At 39.3% G+C, this 12899-nt stretch overlaps 2 protein-coding genes across 2 annotated transcripts; one reads left to right on the top strand and one right to left on the bottom strand.

Moving 5' to 3' along the window:
- Positions 1346-3191, bottom strand: LOC8069352 (hydrophobic protein OSR8). The gene is made up of 2 exons (XM_002437328.2): positions 2821-3191; positions 1346-2690 (listed from the first exon to the last, which is right to left on the bottom strand). The coding sequence occupies exons 1-2, from the start codon at positions 2911-2913 to the stop codon at positions 2553-2555; spliced, it is 231 nt and encodes a 76-aa protein (XP_002437373.1). The 5' UTR covers positions 2914-3191; the 3' UTR covers positions 1346-2552.
- LOC8069351 (probable protein phosphatase 2C 58) lies at positions 8874-12899 on the top strand. Its single transcript, XM_002438723.2, has 12 exons — positions 8874-9071; positions 9394-9524; positions 10231-10294; positions 10386-10494; positions 10596-10749; positions 11320-11445; positions 11612-11735; positions 11824-11900; positions 12002-12054; positions 12143-12197; positions 12305-12489; positions 12590-12899. Exons 2-12 carry the CDS (start codon positions 9408-9410, stop codon positions 12624-12626), a joined length of 1101 nt encoding a protein of 366 aa, XP_002438768.1. The 5' UTR covers positions 8874-9071; positions 9394-9407; the 3' UTR covers positions 12627-12899.

Below are 12899 nucleotides of genomic sequence, written 5' to 3'. Positions count from 1 at the left end.
TAGATGCATGCATGAAGTATTAAATATAGATGAAAATAAAAACTAATTACATAGTTTAGTTAGAATTGACGAGACGAATCTTTTGAGCCTAGTTAGTTTATAATTGGACAATATTTGTCAAATACAAACGAAAGTGCTACATTGTCGATTTCCTAAAATTTTTCGGAACTAAACAAATAGTTCACCTCGAAATTCAAAAACTTTTCAAGATTTTTCGTCACATCAAATCTTGTGGCACATGCATGAAGCACTAAATCTAGAAGAAAACAAAAACTAATTACACGGTTTGTCTGTAATTTAGGAGACGAATCTTTTTAGCCTAGTTAGTTTATGATTGGATAATATTTGCCACAAACAAACGAAAATGTTACAGTACCAAAATCTGAAATCTTTTCAGAACTAAACAAGGCCTAGGATAAGAAACTCATATATTCCTTCGATTTCCATATTGCATTATCTTTTGTTTCTGTAAAAGATTTATGTATCATTATATTGAAAAGAATAGTTTAAAATATAAACAATGTGTTCCTAATGAGCATTTTAGAAGATCTGACCGTCGTAATAAATAATTTTAAGCTTTGATATTTTCAAATTACCCTGTCCAAGGGCTTGTTTGGTTGGCTTCCAATTCTTGTCCAATTAAAATCATAGCATTGCCAAAGTTTATAGTCATCAATTGGTTCATTTTTAAAGAATTGGCACACCAATATTTATGACCAAAGTTTGGACAAGTGTATATAAAGTTCTTAAGCTACATAAAAGAGAGCCAATTTTGGCTTGCCATGATTTTAGTTGGACAAAAATTGGTAGCCAATCAATCAATCTTTAAGTTTTAGTCCCTAACTTGAGTTTTGAAAAAAATATTAATATTTAGAATGTAGAGTAACCACTAGAGCAGAGTACACAAGGTTGAGTTAAAGCATATACTCCCAGCATTCCAAATTATAAAACATTCAAAGAATCTTAGAGAATCAAAGAATTTCAAGTTTGACCAAAATTATAAAGAAAATTATGAAGATTTATGACATCAAATAAGTATCCTATAAAAATATAATTAATAAAGAATTTAATAATACTTAGTTAATTTTATAAGTAGCATTTTCGTTTGATCAAATTTGATATGTTTTTGACTTTCCAAGATTATTGGAGTGTCTACGATGGAGGAAGTACCGTATTACTGTTTTAGATTTTAGGAACTTCCAAACAAATTGTCTCATCGACTTTCATATATGCACAGAAAGCCCTGTGCCAGTATAGAATCAAATTTTGTCTTTTACTCTAAAATGAAAACAAATTTCGTCGCGCATTTAAGCAGCGTTGAGCAATGAGCACCTTTCTCCGACTCCCGTCTCTCTTCAGCTTCAGACTTTCCGAGCGTTCTTTCCTTGAGGAACCGGGCAAGCGCGTCTAGGTGAGGTGAGGACTCATCCAAACAGCCCCTAAACTACGGATTATTTATGTATGTATAGCGGTAGTTGGTAATTCAGCAGCTACCGACAAAGCACATGAGACTGCGACGTTGTCTGAGCCAAGTGGCATGCTGCTGCTGCTGCTGCTGCTGAATCTGACATTTAACAGATCGAATGCAGTTCCATCCGTCCCATGCCTGTTCTGTGGTATTCTGAACCTGCAGTCTCGTTTCAGAGCAACCGGTGTCCTGATTTCGGATAGCACACGAACGAATTGTTTGCTACAGAACATAAACTGTCCAAGAAGGTAATTGTTAAAGAAAAACACTGTTAAATGGCTGGCGGATTCGGTAGATAAACTCAAGCGAAAAGACCGCTAAAGCTTGATTTGCTTGCTTCTGCAGTTCAGCTCCGTTCTTTTTAGTTATTGTTCCTTTTTTTGCTGTACCCTACCGCAGAACATATAGCTTCAGATACATGTGCTCTTTGATATTCTCTGATGTGTTTCTATCTAGAGTTTTAGCTCCAGTCTCGTGCCATTAGTCTCTTTCAGAAGTAACTTGCTTTTGAACGTAATTCAGAAGTAACTTGTGTTCTGCGACTGCGAGCATTCCTCAGTTCTATTGACCAGGTCCAGTCATAGGCCAGTTTGCTAGCTGTACGTAAGTTCAAAGTGCAGTTTTCAGACAGTGAAATAAACAGACGATTTGTAATCTCATTACAAACAATAGCTTCTTTTTTCTTTGTCCAGAGACGCATCACTGGTCCGGATTTATACATGAGTACACCCATATATCTTACCAGTTGCCAATTAGCAACTGCTGCGTCGGCAAAGAAATCACCAGCACCCTAAGGTGAAGGTGACAAACTGACATCAGATTTCTATGTCGAAAAAAAGAATCAGCAAACCAATGACCAATTACACACGGCAGCATGCCACGCACCAACCCAGAACAATCATCGTCATACTCATACGGCAGACAAAACAATCAGGAAGAATGTCCTGAACCACTACCTGCTACCTACAGGCTACAGCTTATCACAAATGGCGATCGACGGAGAAGTACAGCAAAGCTACAGCGAGGGGGGTGTGTACGTGTTGGGATTGGGTGGAGTTGTACAAGGGGGGGTCAGTCAAGGCCATCAGGCGAGCATGTCGTAGGGCCGCTCCCCGTCGATGCCCGGCGGCTCCGGCGGCGTCCGGAGGATGACGTAGAGGGAGTACACGATGCCGGGGACGTAGCACAGCACCGTCAGAAGGAGGGAGATGAAGAACTCTGACTGCACACACACACACGCGCGCGGGAACAGACAGCACGGAGAGAGATTTAGGCGCTGTTTGGTTCCCTTGCTAAATTTTAGCTAGCTGTAAATGGTGCAAATGGTGCCGGTGGAGGTGAGAAATGCTTACGCTACAGCAGCCGTAGCGGAAGAAGACGCCGAGCGGCGGGAGGACGACGGCGAAGATGACCTCGAGGCACGTCGAGCAGCCGCCGGAGCTCATCCTGCCGGCGGTGCCGGGACTCCGAAGCCGCAGAAGGCCGGAAGCTTAGCTTAGCTTAGGTAGTGCGGCGGCGGCGGGCAGCCGGTGTCTCTGCCGGAGTCGGGGTTTGGCCGGTGTTAATTTGTATACGAGGGGGCAAAGGAATGATGCGGAATCCGACGCTGGCTGGCAGGAGAAGATGCCGATGGTATGGTAGCGTTACATCTCAGGACTCAGGAGCTGCATGCTGGGCCAGTGCCGCCACACAGCACACATGCGGCCAGGTCAGCGTGGCTACTCCAGATCTTGGCAGGCGGGCGCCGTAACGGGTCAGGATCAGATCCGGCAACGGGTCAGCTCGTGTGTGTTTTTTCCATCGACTCTAGGGGTCAGCTCGTTGTGTTTTACTGATTTACTCCTTCTATATTTGAGATTATATATAAGACTTTTTTTTTTCTATATAAATAGTTTTTGCTATACATCTAGATATTCTATGTCTGTTTATATGCATGATAAATATAATATATCTTGAAGAGCTAAATTGTCTTATAATTTAGAACATAGAGAGATTTCTTTTTTTCCTTTTGTCTGCAATTCTAAAAGGATGCGGCACCCGGGCAAAGCTAAATATTTAGAACATGGTGAGTATTTGTTTTTTGTTTTATCTGCAACTCTATACGGATGCGACAACTAGGCAAAGTGAAGCAGGATCGTGGGGAAAAAATAGTGTGGAGTCAACATACCTTCTCATGTACTTGGCCTTAGGTTCTATTTGGCCCAACTCCTTTAGGCTTTGGCTCCAGACTATAGTGTCAAGGAGTCGAAGCCAAAGACACAAGAAATTATGTCAAACATATCTTTATTTTCCTGGACTCTCCGACAAACTAAAATTTAGAGACCCTTAATAAATACCTACAATCAAAACGTGTACTGACTCATAATATTGAGTACTTATACCTGATAAATAGTCTTTAGGCCAATAAACAACAATATGTTAGACAATTCACGAGTATCACAATTTAGATCGACATATACAGCTAGAGCGTCACGACTTACTTCTTGAATTTTAAAACTTTTAGACCATATATATGAAGTGACAGTACTACCAGGGGTTTGTCCGGTAGAGCTTCACTATAGCCAAAATAGCTTGAGTTATTATTTCTCTGATAATGTGGTTCTTTTTGGCTCTAGCTTATCTGTCTAGAAAAACATTTGATATAATTTCTCCTAGTTACTAAAAATGGTGAAATATATAATGTCCTACTTTTTTGTTTCTTATTTTATTTTTTTTTCTTCCTTATTTCTCTTCTCTCCACCTTACCCACCCCAGCTCGTGTTGGCCTCCTGCTTTCTCAACGCCGGCCTATGTCCCTCCTCGTGTTGGCTCTCCTCATCCCTTCTCGCACCAACCTCCTCTCCTTCTCATACCCTCGGGGCAAATTGGGCCATGGATGAGTGTTGGGCCCATAGGAATGAGAGGGACTCGGATGAAGCTTCTTTTTCGACTCATCCTTCTGTATATATGTAGCTTCATTTATTATGGTCGTCAATGCTTCTCTAATAGAGCTATTTTCAATTTGAGCACTTGGTTGGAAAGCTAGTGTCAAAAAACTCTATCAAATATGACCATGTATAGTGTATATGTGAGGGCACGAAGCCTTGGTGGGGTTAGACCGCGGTCGCTCCAGCACCCCACCTAGCTCCGGCTCTGCCTTCTCAAAATCTCAAACCATGGGGACTTTGCATTTGGGCTAAAGGGTTGACGGGGCTCTGCTTTATTAATCGGGCATCTTGGTGTTGACCGAACTGGAGCCACAGCCATGAGTGATGAGCCAATGCCATGCTAGCCTTCCACAGCAATGCGAATTTCCACTTCAGAATATTCGCAGGCCTTTTTCCTGGGTCGAGAAGAGATGCCATCTGGGTTATCCGTTCATCTGTGACTTCCTCCTTCCTCCTCGTCATATGAGCGAGCCAATAGACGAATCCATTTACATTACATTAATTACACAGAGACACAGCTTGACAGCCTGTTGGCGGCGTGCACGGTTAGTTTTTCTTGAGCGTACACGATTAGTTAAACTGCTGGAGAAACAAACGTATTTCTAGTAAAAATCGCCTATGGCGGTGTTTAGTTCCTGAAGCGAAAAATTTCGTTTATATGTGATAATTATTATCTAAACTGTGTATTTAGTTTTTATTTTTGTCTATATTTAATACTCTATGTATGTATCTAAAGATTCGATGTGACGAAAAAATCTTGAAAAATTTTAGGTTTTGGAGTGGAAGTAAACAAGGCCTATATTATGGTCTTGTTTAGATACAAAAAATTTTTAAATTTTGACACTGTAGCACTTTCGTTGAATCTTGAAAAGTTTTTGATTTTTTAGACAAACTAAACAAGGCCTGGCAATGGCCAGTGGCACACAGTAAAGTTTTGCTTGCTGACGACCTCACTCACCGAACTGGTGGGTAGCAAGAGCAGGAGTAACCGACCGACGCCTTGTGACTTCGTGAGTCGTGACAGCATGTGTGGCATCGCAAGTACAACGTGGTTCTGGGATCCGCATGACTGCATAGGGATTCGGGCACCGCGCGCAAAACGCATCGATCTTTGGATCGTGAGGACAAAACATGTTTTAACAATTTAACTACTCCTATAATACTCTAGGTTACATAATCCCTCCATACCTATAAAAAAATATTTTAAACAAAATTTGAATCAAACATTGAAAAGATAAATCATGAATAACTTTTAAATTATTGAGTTTAGAAATATGAAAACGATATGAATAGATTTGTCTTTATTTTTATAAAAACATATATCACTTTTTGATAAATATTTTTATAAAAATAAGGAGTCAATGTCAGACTTTAGAGACCGTGTCGTTGTTTTAAACAACCTTTTTTTATGGATATGAAGGAATATGAAGCGTGGTGATTTATTAAAACCCTCGTTGGAATTCCACCAGCCCTCCAGGTTCAGATCTGGAGTTGCATGCTCGTGGCTCTTGCTGTGGCGACTGCTTTGCCTTTTTTAAGCAAAACATCACCCTTCTTTATTTTTTGGGATAACTAGTACAAACTCTATTAGGAAGAGCAGCAAACCAAACATATCTTCCTACCAAAAAGTTTACACAACTCTTAGCTAAACAATAAGCATCAACATTGAAGCGTCCGTCTTCATGAACAAACTCCACCTTGTGAAGCCGTCCGGTTCTTGATTTCCAGGACGATTGGCCCGTGCCTCTCGAAACCCTCATCATGAATGCTTGCAACTGCATTGACACAATCGCTCGCCACCCAGAGAGTTTGGAAGCCCAACTCACTAAGCTAGACCCTCGTAGCATGCCACCACCTCGATTGTTTCCAAGGCTTTGTTTAGTTCTAAAAAAATTATAAAAAAATTTAGATTTCCATCATATGAGGGACGCATACATAGAACATTAAATATAGATAAAAATAATAACTAATTGTACAGTTTGTCTGTAATTTACGAGATGAATCTTTTGAACCTAATTAGTCCATGATTGGACAATATTTGTTAAATACAAACAAAAGTACTACCATATCCATTTTGTAAAAAAGTTTAGAACTAAACAAGCCCCAAAGTCAGCATAACCCTCAAGGACCAATGCCGAGGCGCTCAGATAATTTTTTGGAGATCGCCGCATCCACACTAACCTTCGCAAAACCCTTTGGTGGCTTGATCCATCAAGATGCTGCATCGTCTACCGCTTGCTAATGCTTGGTGCTCGGCTTGATCATCTCCAATTCGCTAATAAACCAGTCCACAAAACTATTTGAATTTTTTAAACATAATTAACTTATAATTAGACAATAATTATCAAATTAAATAAAAATACTATAGTAATTATTAGACTTTAATATCTAACCAAACACCCCTTTATTAAAACCATCGTTGGAATTCTAGCCTTCCACGATTCAGATCTGGGTTGCAGGTTCGTCAGTAAACTGTGGTAATTGCTTCCGACCTCTTGGCTGGGACTTCAAAGGAGCGGATTCCAAGGTATTTTTTTTTGTCTTTGAAGCACGTAGGCAGTAGGCCCATCATCTGCGGCAAATTGGCAATATGGGCTTCGTCGTATGCCTGTGCGCATAGGCCGTAGCTAAGCCCACGCCCGGGATGTATGGACCAAAGCCGCTGGCTTTGACAAGAAATAATAAAGGGATAGTTCATAGTAGGTCTTTAGGTCCCTCAACTTTTGCAAAAGTCTGTTTTTCATTTCTGAACTTCAAAACCGGATAAAATACATCCCTTAATTTTTGAAATCATGCATATTATGTCCCTGACATGGTTATGAGCGGTTTTGAAGGCAGTTTTGTCTTTTTCATTTTTATTTATTCTGGCTAAATATTTGTAAAATTATAGTAAATCACATAAAATTCATAAAATAGTAATTCTAACTTTGTTGAACTTCAGATAAGTAGATCTACATAGTGAACATATAATATAGTATGCTTTAGTACAAATTTTTTATTGTAGCTTTAGATCTGTGTTTTTCTATAATTAATTAGAATAATTCATAGCTATAGTTTGTATGGTGCAATTGTGGTGAATTTTTTATGTTAGACTAATTATTATATATTTAAACTATGGTAAAAATTTCATACTCATTAGATCATGTATAACTTAGTTATAGATTTATTATAATTTAACAAGCATAAACCTAAATAAATCTATAACTAAGTCATACGTGATTCAATGAGTATAAAATTTTTACTATAACTCAAACATATAATAATTAGCTCACCATATAAATTTCGTCACGATTAGACCATAGAAAATGTAGCTATAATTAATCTAATTAATTAGAGAAAAACATAGATCTAAAGATACATAAAAAAAAATTGTACTAGAACATACTATATTATATATTCAATGTGTAGATCTACTGATCTAAAGTCCAACAAAATTGAGTTTTCTATTTTATGATTTTTATGTGATTTATTGTGATTTTTTAAAAAATTCAGCCAAAATAAATAAAAAGAAAAAGGTAAAACCGCTTTCAAAACCAGGTCAAGGATGTAATGTGCATGGTTTTAAAAGTTGAGGGATGTATTTTGTCCGGTTTTAGAATTCAGGGATGAAAATTAGACTTTCGTGAAAGTTGAGGGACCTAAAGTAGACTTTTTCCTTGTTCCTATACTTCCTATAAAAAGATGTTTTATCTTCCACATGTCTTTTTCAGTTTTAGCTACATTTTGGAACCTCGGCTGCGAAAAAATTCGCTCATCTTCCAGTTTTACGAGGGATGAATCTACCAATAGTTTTCATGAGAGCGTTTTTGGATCTGTCTTTTAGTTTTAGCTACATTTTGGAACCATGCCCTCAAATAACATTTAACATGACATAATTTGTGCCTTTGTGAGAATATTCAGATAATGATATCCTTTCATTTATTTCATTCACATGATGCTTTGCAAGTAAGAACATCTCCAACTGTTTCGCAAAATTCGTTTTCCAAATCTTGTTGTTTGCCAACTTCCAAAATAATATGGGGAGGAAAAAATATCTCGTCTCCAATAGTTTGGCAAATTTCGTTTCCAAAAACCCAAAACCTGCTAACGAAACGAATAGCTCTGCTAAGCGAACGAAGAGCCCCGCTAAGCACGAAGGGAACGACCGATGCCAAGTATGGAGCCTGTGCGCATATTTGCGCGCTAGACAGGGAGACATGTCAAGGTAGAAAAGATGAAGAATTGAGATGATGCTAAACTGCTGGAGGGTTTTTTTTTATTTTGCTAAACAAATTATGGATGAGAAATCATTTGTCAAACTGTTGGAGATGCTCGTGCATGAAGGGTCATACAATTATGTTCTGCTGGGAGAGAAATCATGCACGAACGAGGTGCTAAACAGTTAGGCCTAATCAATGTACTTCTAATAATTGATTTTAAAAAATATATATTTAATAATTGTTAAAAAAAACAAAGGTCCGCTCCTTCCTTCCCCCGTTCAGTCGTTCTCGATCACCTTTCTGGCGTCGGGCGTTCACATCACACCTCTCTGTCTCTTTGGCTTCATTTCCTGCTGACGACTGAGCGGGCGAGCGCCGGCGCCCTTTGCCAGGTCTTCGTCGGCCCGTTCGCCGGCGACTAGCGTCTCCCTTTGCCAGGTCTCGACGCCCCCTTCGCCGTCGACTGGCACCCAGCAGGTATGCTCGCCCCTACTCGTCCTTCCCGCCGTTCGAAACCGAGCACCCAAACCCTAAAGCAAGCTAGCTGTATTCGGATCTGACACAATTACAAGTGTACGCATGTATTATCCCTACTAAGACTTCAATTTTCTATTTTTGGGAATTTTGTTATCCGGTGTTGAATTGATGCGGGAGTCGCTGAAGTTTGCACTTTATAGTCTGATTCTGATGTATACTTGTGGGGGCGATTAAATTGTTTCATGGTTTACTTCTGCAAATAATATCGATAGCTTGTTATTGAGGAGCAGATCTTTTTCTCTCTGTCATATTCTGTGGCCAGGTACATTTGGAAGAATGGGGGTTTACCTTAGCACTCCGAAAACCGAGAAGGTATCGGAAGATGGGGAAAATGATAAACTTAAATTCGGACTTTCTTCTATGCAAGGGTGGCGTGCAACTATGGAAGATGCTGTAAGTTTCTACTCATCATTTACATTTGCTTGTTTTGATTTGCTTGTTCTTAGTCTTATACGTCTTACCTGGATACAGACACACAAGTGATGAAATCCGACTCAGACTCGGGTATCCGACTCAGCATGATTTTACTGGATTTTCCAAATATAACTTGGAATCCAACTTGGGTGTCAAGAGTCTGATTAGCCAAAAATAAATGTGCTCTCGGTGTCAAGGTTGGGTGTAATTATGGAAACTTACAGAATGTCGTAGGAAGTAAAGAAAAAATAAATACCAAATATTGGTGCGAAGTCTTTTCACAAATAGTATTACTGTCTTTGAATATAGTGAAGGGAACTGGTGGACAACCACATATATTATTAAACAAATAGCTTAGGATATACAGTTACTAGTGGCTGCAATGTTTAGCAGAGCTATGCACCTGATAGAAGTAGTGTCTTGTGTTCGTTGAATTTTGAACTAAGATGAATACTTGTGTGTAAAAACAAATTATTTGCTGAACTGAGCCTGGCTAATTCATCAATTGAACGGGGAGTTTTTGTTTCTGTCCACGATACCCTGTCCTGATGTTGAGAATTTTCTTAGTGTAGCACTGATACACTTCTTGATATAATTTATCTGTATCTTTTGAGAGGACGGAATCTTGTCATTTTTATTACTTTATTATGATCGTGTTTGCTCAGTCTATTGTGCAATTTTCCAGCACTCGGCTTTGCTAGATCTTGACAATGACACTGCATTCTTTGGTGTTTTTGATGGACATGGAGGTAACTAACTGAAAAGAACAGTGCCTTTTCAGCATTTATGATTGATTTCACATCATACCAAAATTGCCTTCATATTGCTTTCTTGCCTCAGGAAAAGTAGTTGCCAAATTCTGTGCAAAATATCTACACAGAGAAGTTCTCCATAGTGAGGCCTATGCAGCTGGTGACCTGGGTGCTGCTGTCCACAGAGCTTACTTCAGGTCTAATAGCTTCTTTATTTTTAGCATGTCTACCTTTTCACTACTTCATTGCTAATTTGTAGCAAATGATGTGAACAGAAATTATGATTGCGTTGTTTCAGAATGGATGAAATGATGCGGGGTCAAAGAGGATGGCGGGAACTCCAAGCACTTGGAGATAAGATAAATCAGTTTACTGGCATAATAGAAGGGTTGATTTGGTCCCCTAAAGCAAGTGATTCAAATGATAGACATGATGATTGGGCTTTCGAGGAGGTACATGTGGAACTGGCATGGATCCATAATTCTATACTCGTTTTCCTATGTCTAGGAGAGCTTGCCATCTGCCATTTTTTAATTAATTTGGCAGTCATTGGATTTCTTTCTGAAAGTGTTGTGTTACTGGATTATCATTATTAATAAAGTTTCTTTTTTCTCCTTTATTTTTTTTTGCTAAAATCATTCATGTCAGAAACTTGTGTAAGAGTAGACTTAGTGTTCTTGAGTAGACGTGCAACACTGATGGTTTAAGACTTAAAAGGGTATGCGTAAGAAGGAAATTTGTTCTTTTAACATTTAAAATTGATACCTGTGTTGCCTAACAATGCTAACTCTTGAAAAGGATATCTATGCATAAGAAGGAAGTTTATTCTTGTAACACCTAAAATTGATGGCTGTGTTGTCTAACAATGCTAACTCTTGAAGAATGAGTTCCAATTTCTTGAACTGGAGCCTCTTCTTGTTCTGTTGGAAGGCAATTTTTGGCATTTCTCTTTGTTGTTAGTTCTTTTGTTGGAATGAACTTACGATCCACCCAGGTAGTCTTATAGAAATTTCTTTTATCAGGGACCACACTCTGATTTTACTGGGCCAAATTGTGGGAGTACAGCCTGTGTAGCATTAGTCAGAAATAGGCAACTTGTTGTGGGAAATGCTGGTGACTCCCGCTGTGTCATCTCAAGGAATGGCCAGGTCAGTTGTTGTTACTTCTTTTTTGAGGAAACAGTAAGGGTCACCCCCTACTGGTAATTGCATTAATTAAAAAGAACAAAGCACAAAAATTGTGGTATATTTTGACATCAACTTTATATGCGATCATCTCATTTTTATACTTCTTTTGTTCTTCCACATAACACAGGCATACAATTTGTCTAGAGACCATAAACCAGAGCTGGAGGCAGAGAGAGAAAGGATACAAAGTGCAGGGGGTTACATTCAAATGGGGCGTGTAAATGGAACTTTAAATTTGTCAAGAGCTATTGGTATTCTTTCCTTCTTTTTTTATTTGCTTCTTTTTGTTCATACCTCTCATCTTACCTGATGTCTTGCATATGCAAAATAACTTTCCAGGAGACATGGAGTTTAAACAAAACAAGTTCTTGTCCCCTGATAAGCAAATTTTGACCGCGAACCCCGACATAAACATTGTGAGTAAATTCTGCAGTTGCCTCTCACTCTTGCAATGTAGACTATCAAGTTAGCATTCCCTCCTTGTTGATAGTTACTGTGACTTTATTCTTTTGTACAGATTGAGTTATGTGATGACGACGAATTCATGGTTTTGGCATGTGATGGCATTTGGTAAATTTCTCTGTAGTAACAAGTTTCTGGCTTCAACTTTGATTATTCCTTTTGTCAGAAGTAACAACCATATCCTCTGGGCTATCAGGGACTGCATGTCAAGCCAACAGTTGGTTGATTTCATCCGTGAGCATATAAACACAGTAAGTACCAAGTTATTTAACAGTATCTCCCCTTCCGAAAAACGTAAAACTATTTTGGTATGTCTTGCTCTTTGGCAATACTCATGGAAAGAGGTTACAAAGTGCAGGAGGAAAGCCTTTCTGCAGTATGTGAACGAGTGCTTGATAGATGCCTGGCTCCATCAACCATGGGCGGCGAGGGATGTGATAACATGACCATGATCCTGGTGCAGTTCAAGAAGCTGACTGCTCAGCACAAGGACGCCAGTGGTGCACAACAACCAGCTGGAGACGCGGGATGCTCCGAGACCCAGTAAGTCACCTCTGATTATGTTGACGGCTGTTGTTTTTCTTCACTACCGATCTTTCTTTCTCCCATTCCATGGACGCTAACCAAGTGTTTTTATGATCAGTGGGGCCGAGGAGAACGGATCTGGTAAGCAGGTATAGCAAAGACGTGGCTGTTGGAGTCTTGGTACATGGCCTGACGCTGGACTTGGGTAAAAACAGGAGTATGATGACGATATTGCGATGTACATACAACCGAGTGCTGAATTGGCGTAAAGGATTATTCTTTGTTCCATTGTTGTCTGTAACCCAATCTGCTGGTTTCTTCCGGTTGTGATTTTTTGCCATCTGACAACACCTAATTGTACATTTGGGGTGCAAATGATGTTACAATAGTTCTTGTGATCAAGCGGATCCTGTGCTCTGCCCTTTTGA

Source organism: Sorghum bicolor, chromosome 10 (genome assembly GCF_000003195.3).
Source record: "Sorghum bicolor cultivar BTx623 chromosome 10, Sorghum_bicolor_NCBIv3, whole genome shotgun sequence".
In the NCBI taxonomy this organism is placed as follows: Eukaryota; Viridiplantae; Streptophyta; class Magnoliopsida; order Poales; family Poaceae; genus Sorghum; species Sorghum bicolor.
This window is presented reverse-complemented; position numbering and strand designations above follow the sequence as displayed.

Bases quoted from the DNA above. Each gene is read 5' to 3' on its own strand.
- LOC8069351 (XM_002438723.2), top strand. From the start codon at position 9,408: ATGGGGGTTTACCTTAGCACTCCGAAAACCGAGAAGGTATCGGAAGAT. The intron at 10,750-11,319 runs GTACATGTGGAA...TTCTTTTATCAG, and splicing joins ATGATTGGGCTTTCGAGGAG to GGACCACACTCTGATTTTAC. The intron at 11,736-11,823 runs GTATTCTTTCCT...ATAACTTTCCAG, and splicing joins AAATTTGTCAAGAGCTATTG to GAGACATGGAGTTTAAACAA.
- LOC8069352 (XM_002437328.2), bottom strand. From the start codon at position 2,913: ATGAGCTCCGGCGGCTGCTCGACGTGCCTCGAGGTCATCTTCGCCGTC. The intron at 2,691-2,820 runs GTAAGCATTTCT...GTGTGTGTGCAG, and splicing joins TCCGCTACGGCTGCTGTAGC to TCAGAGTTCTTCATCTCCCT.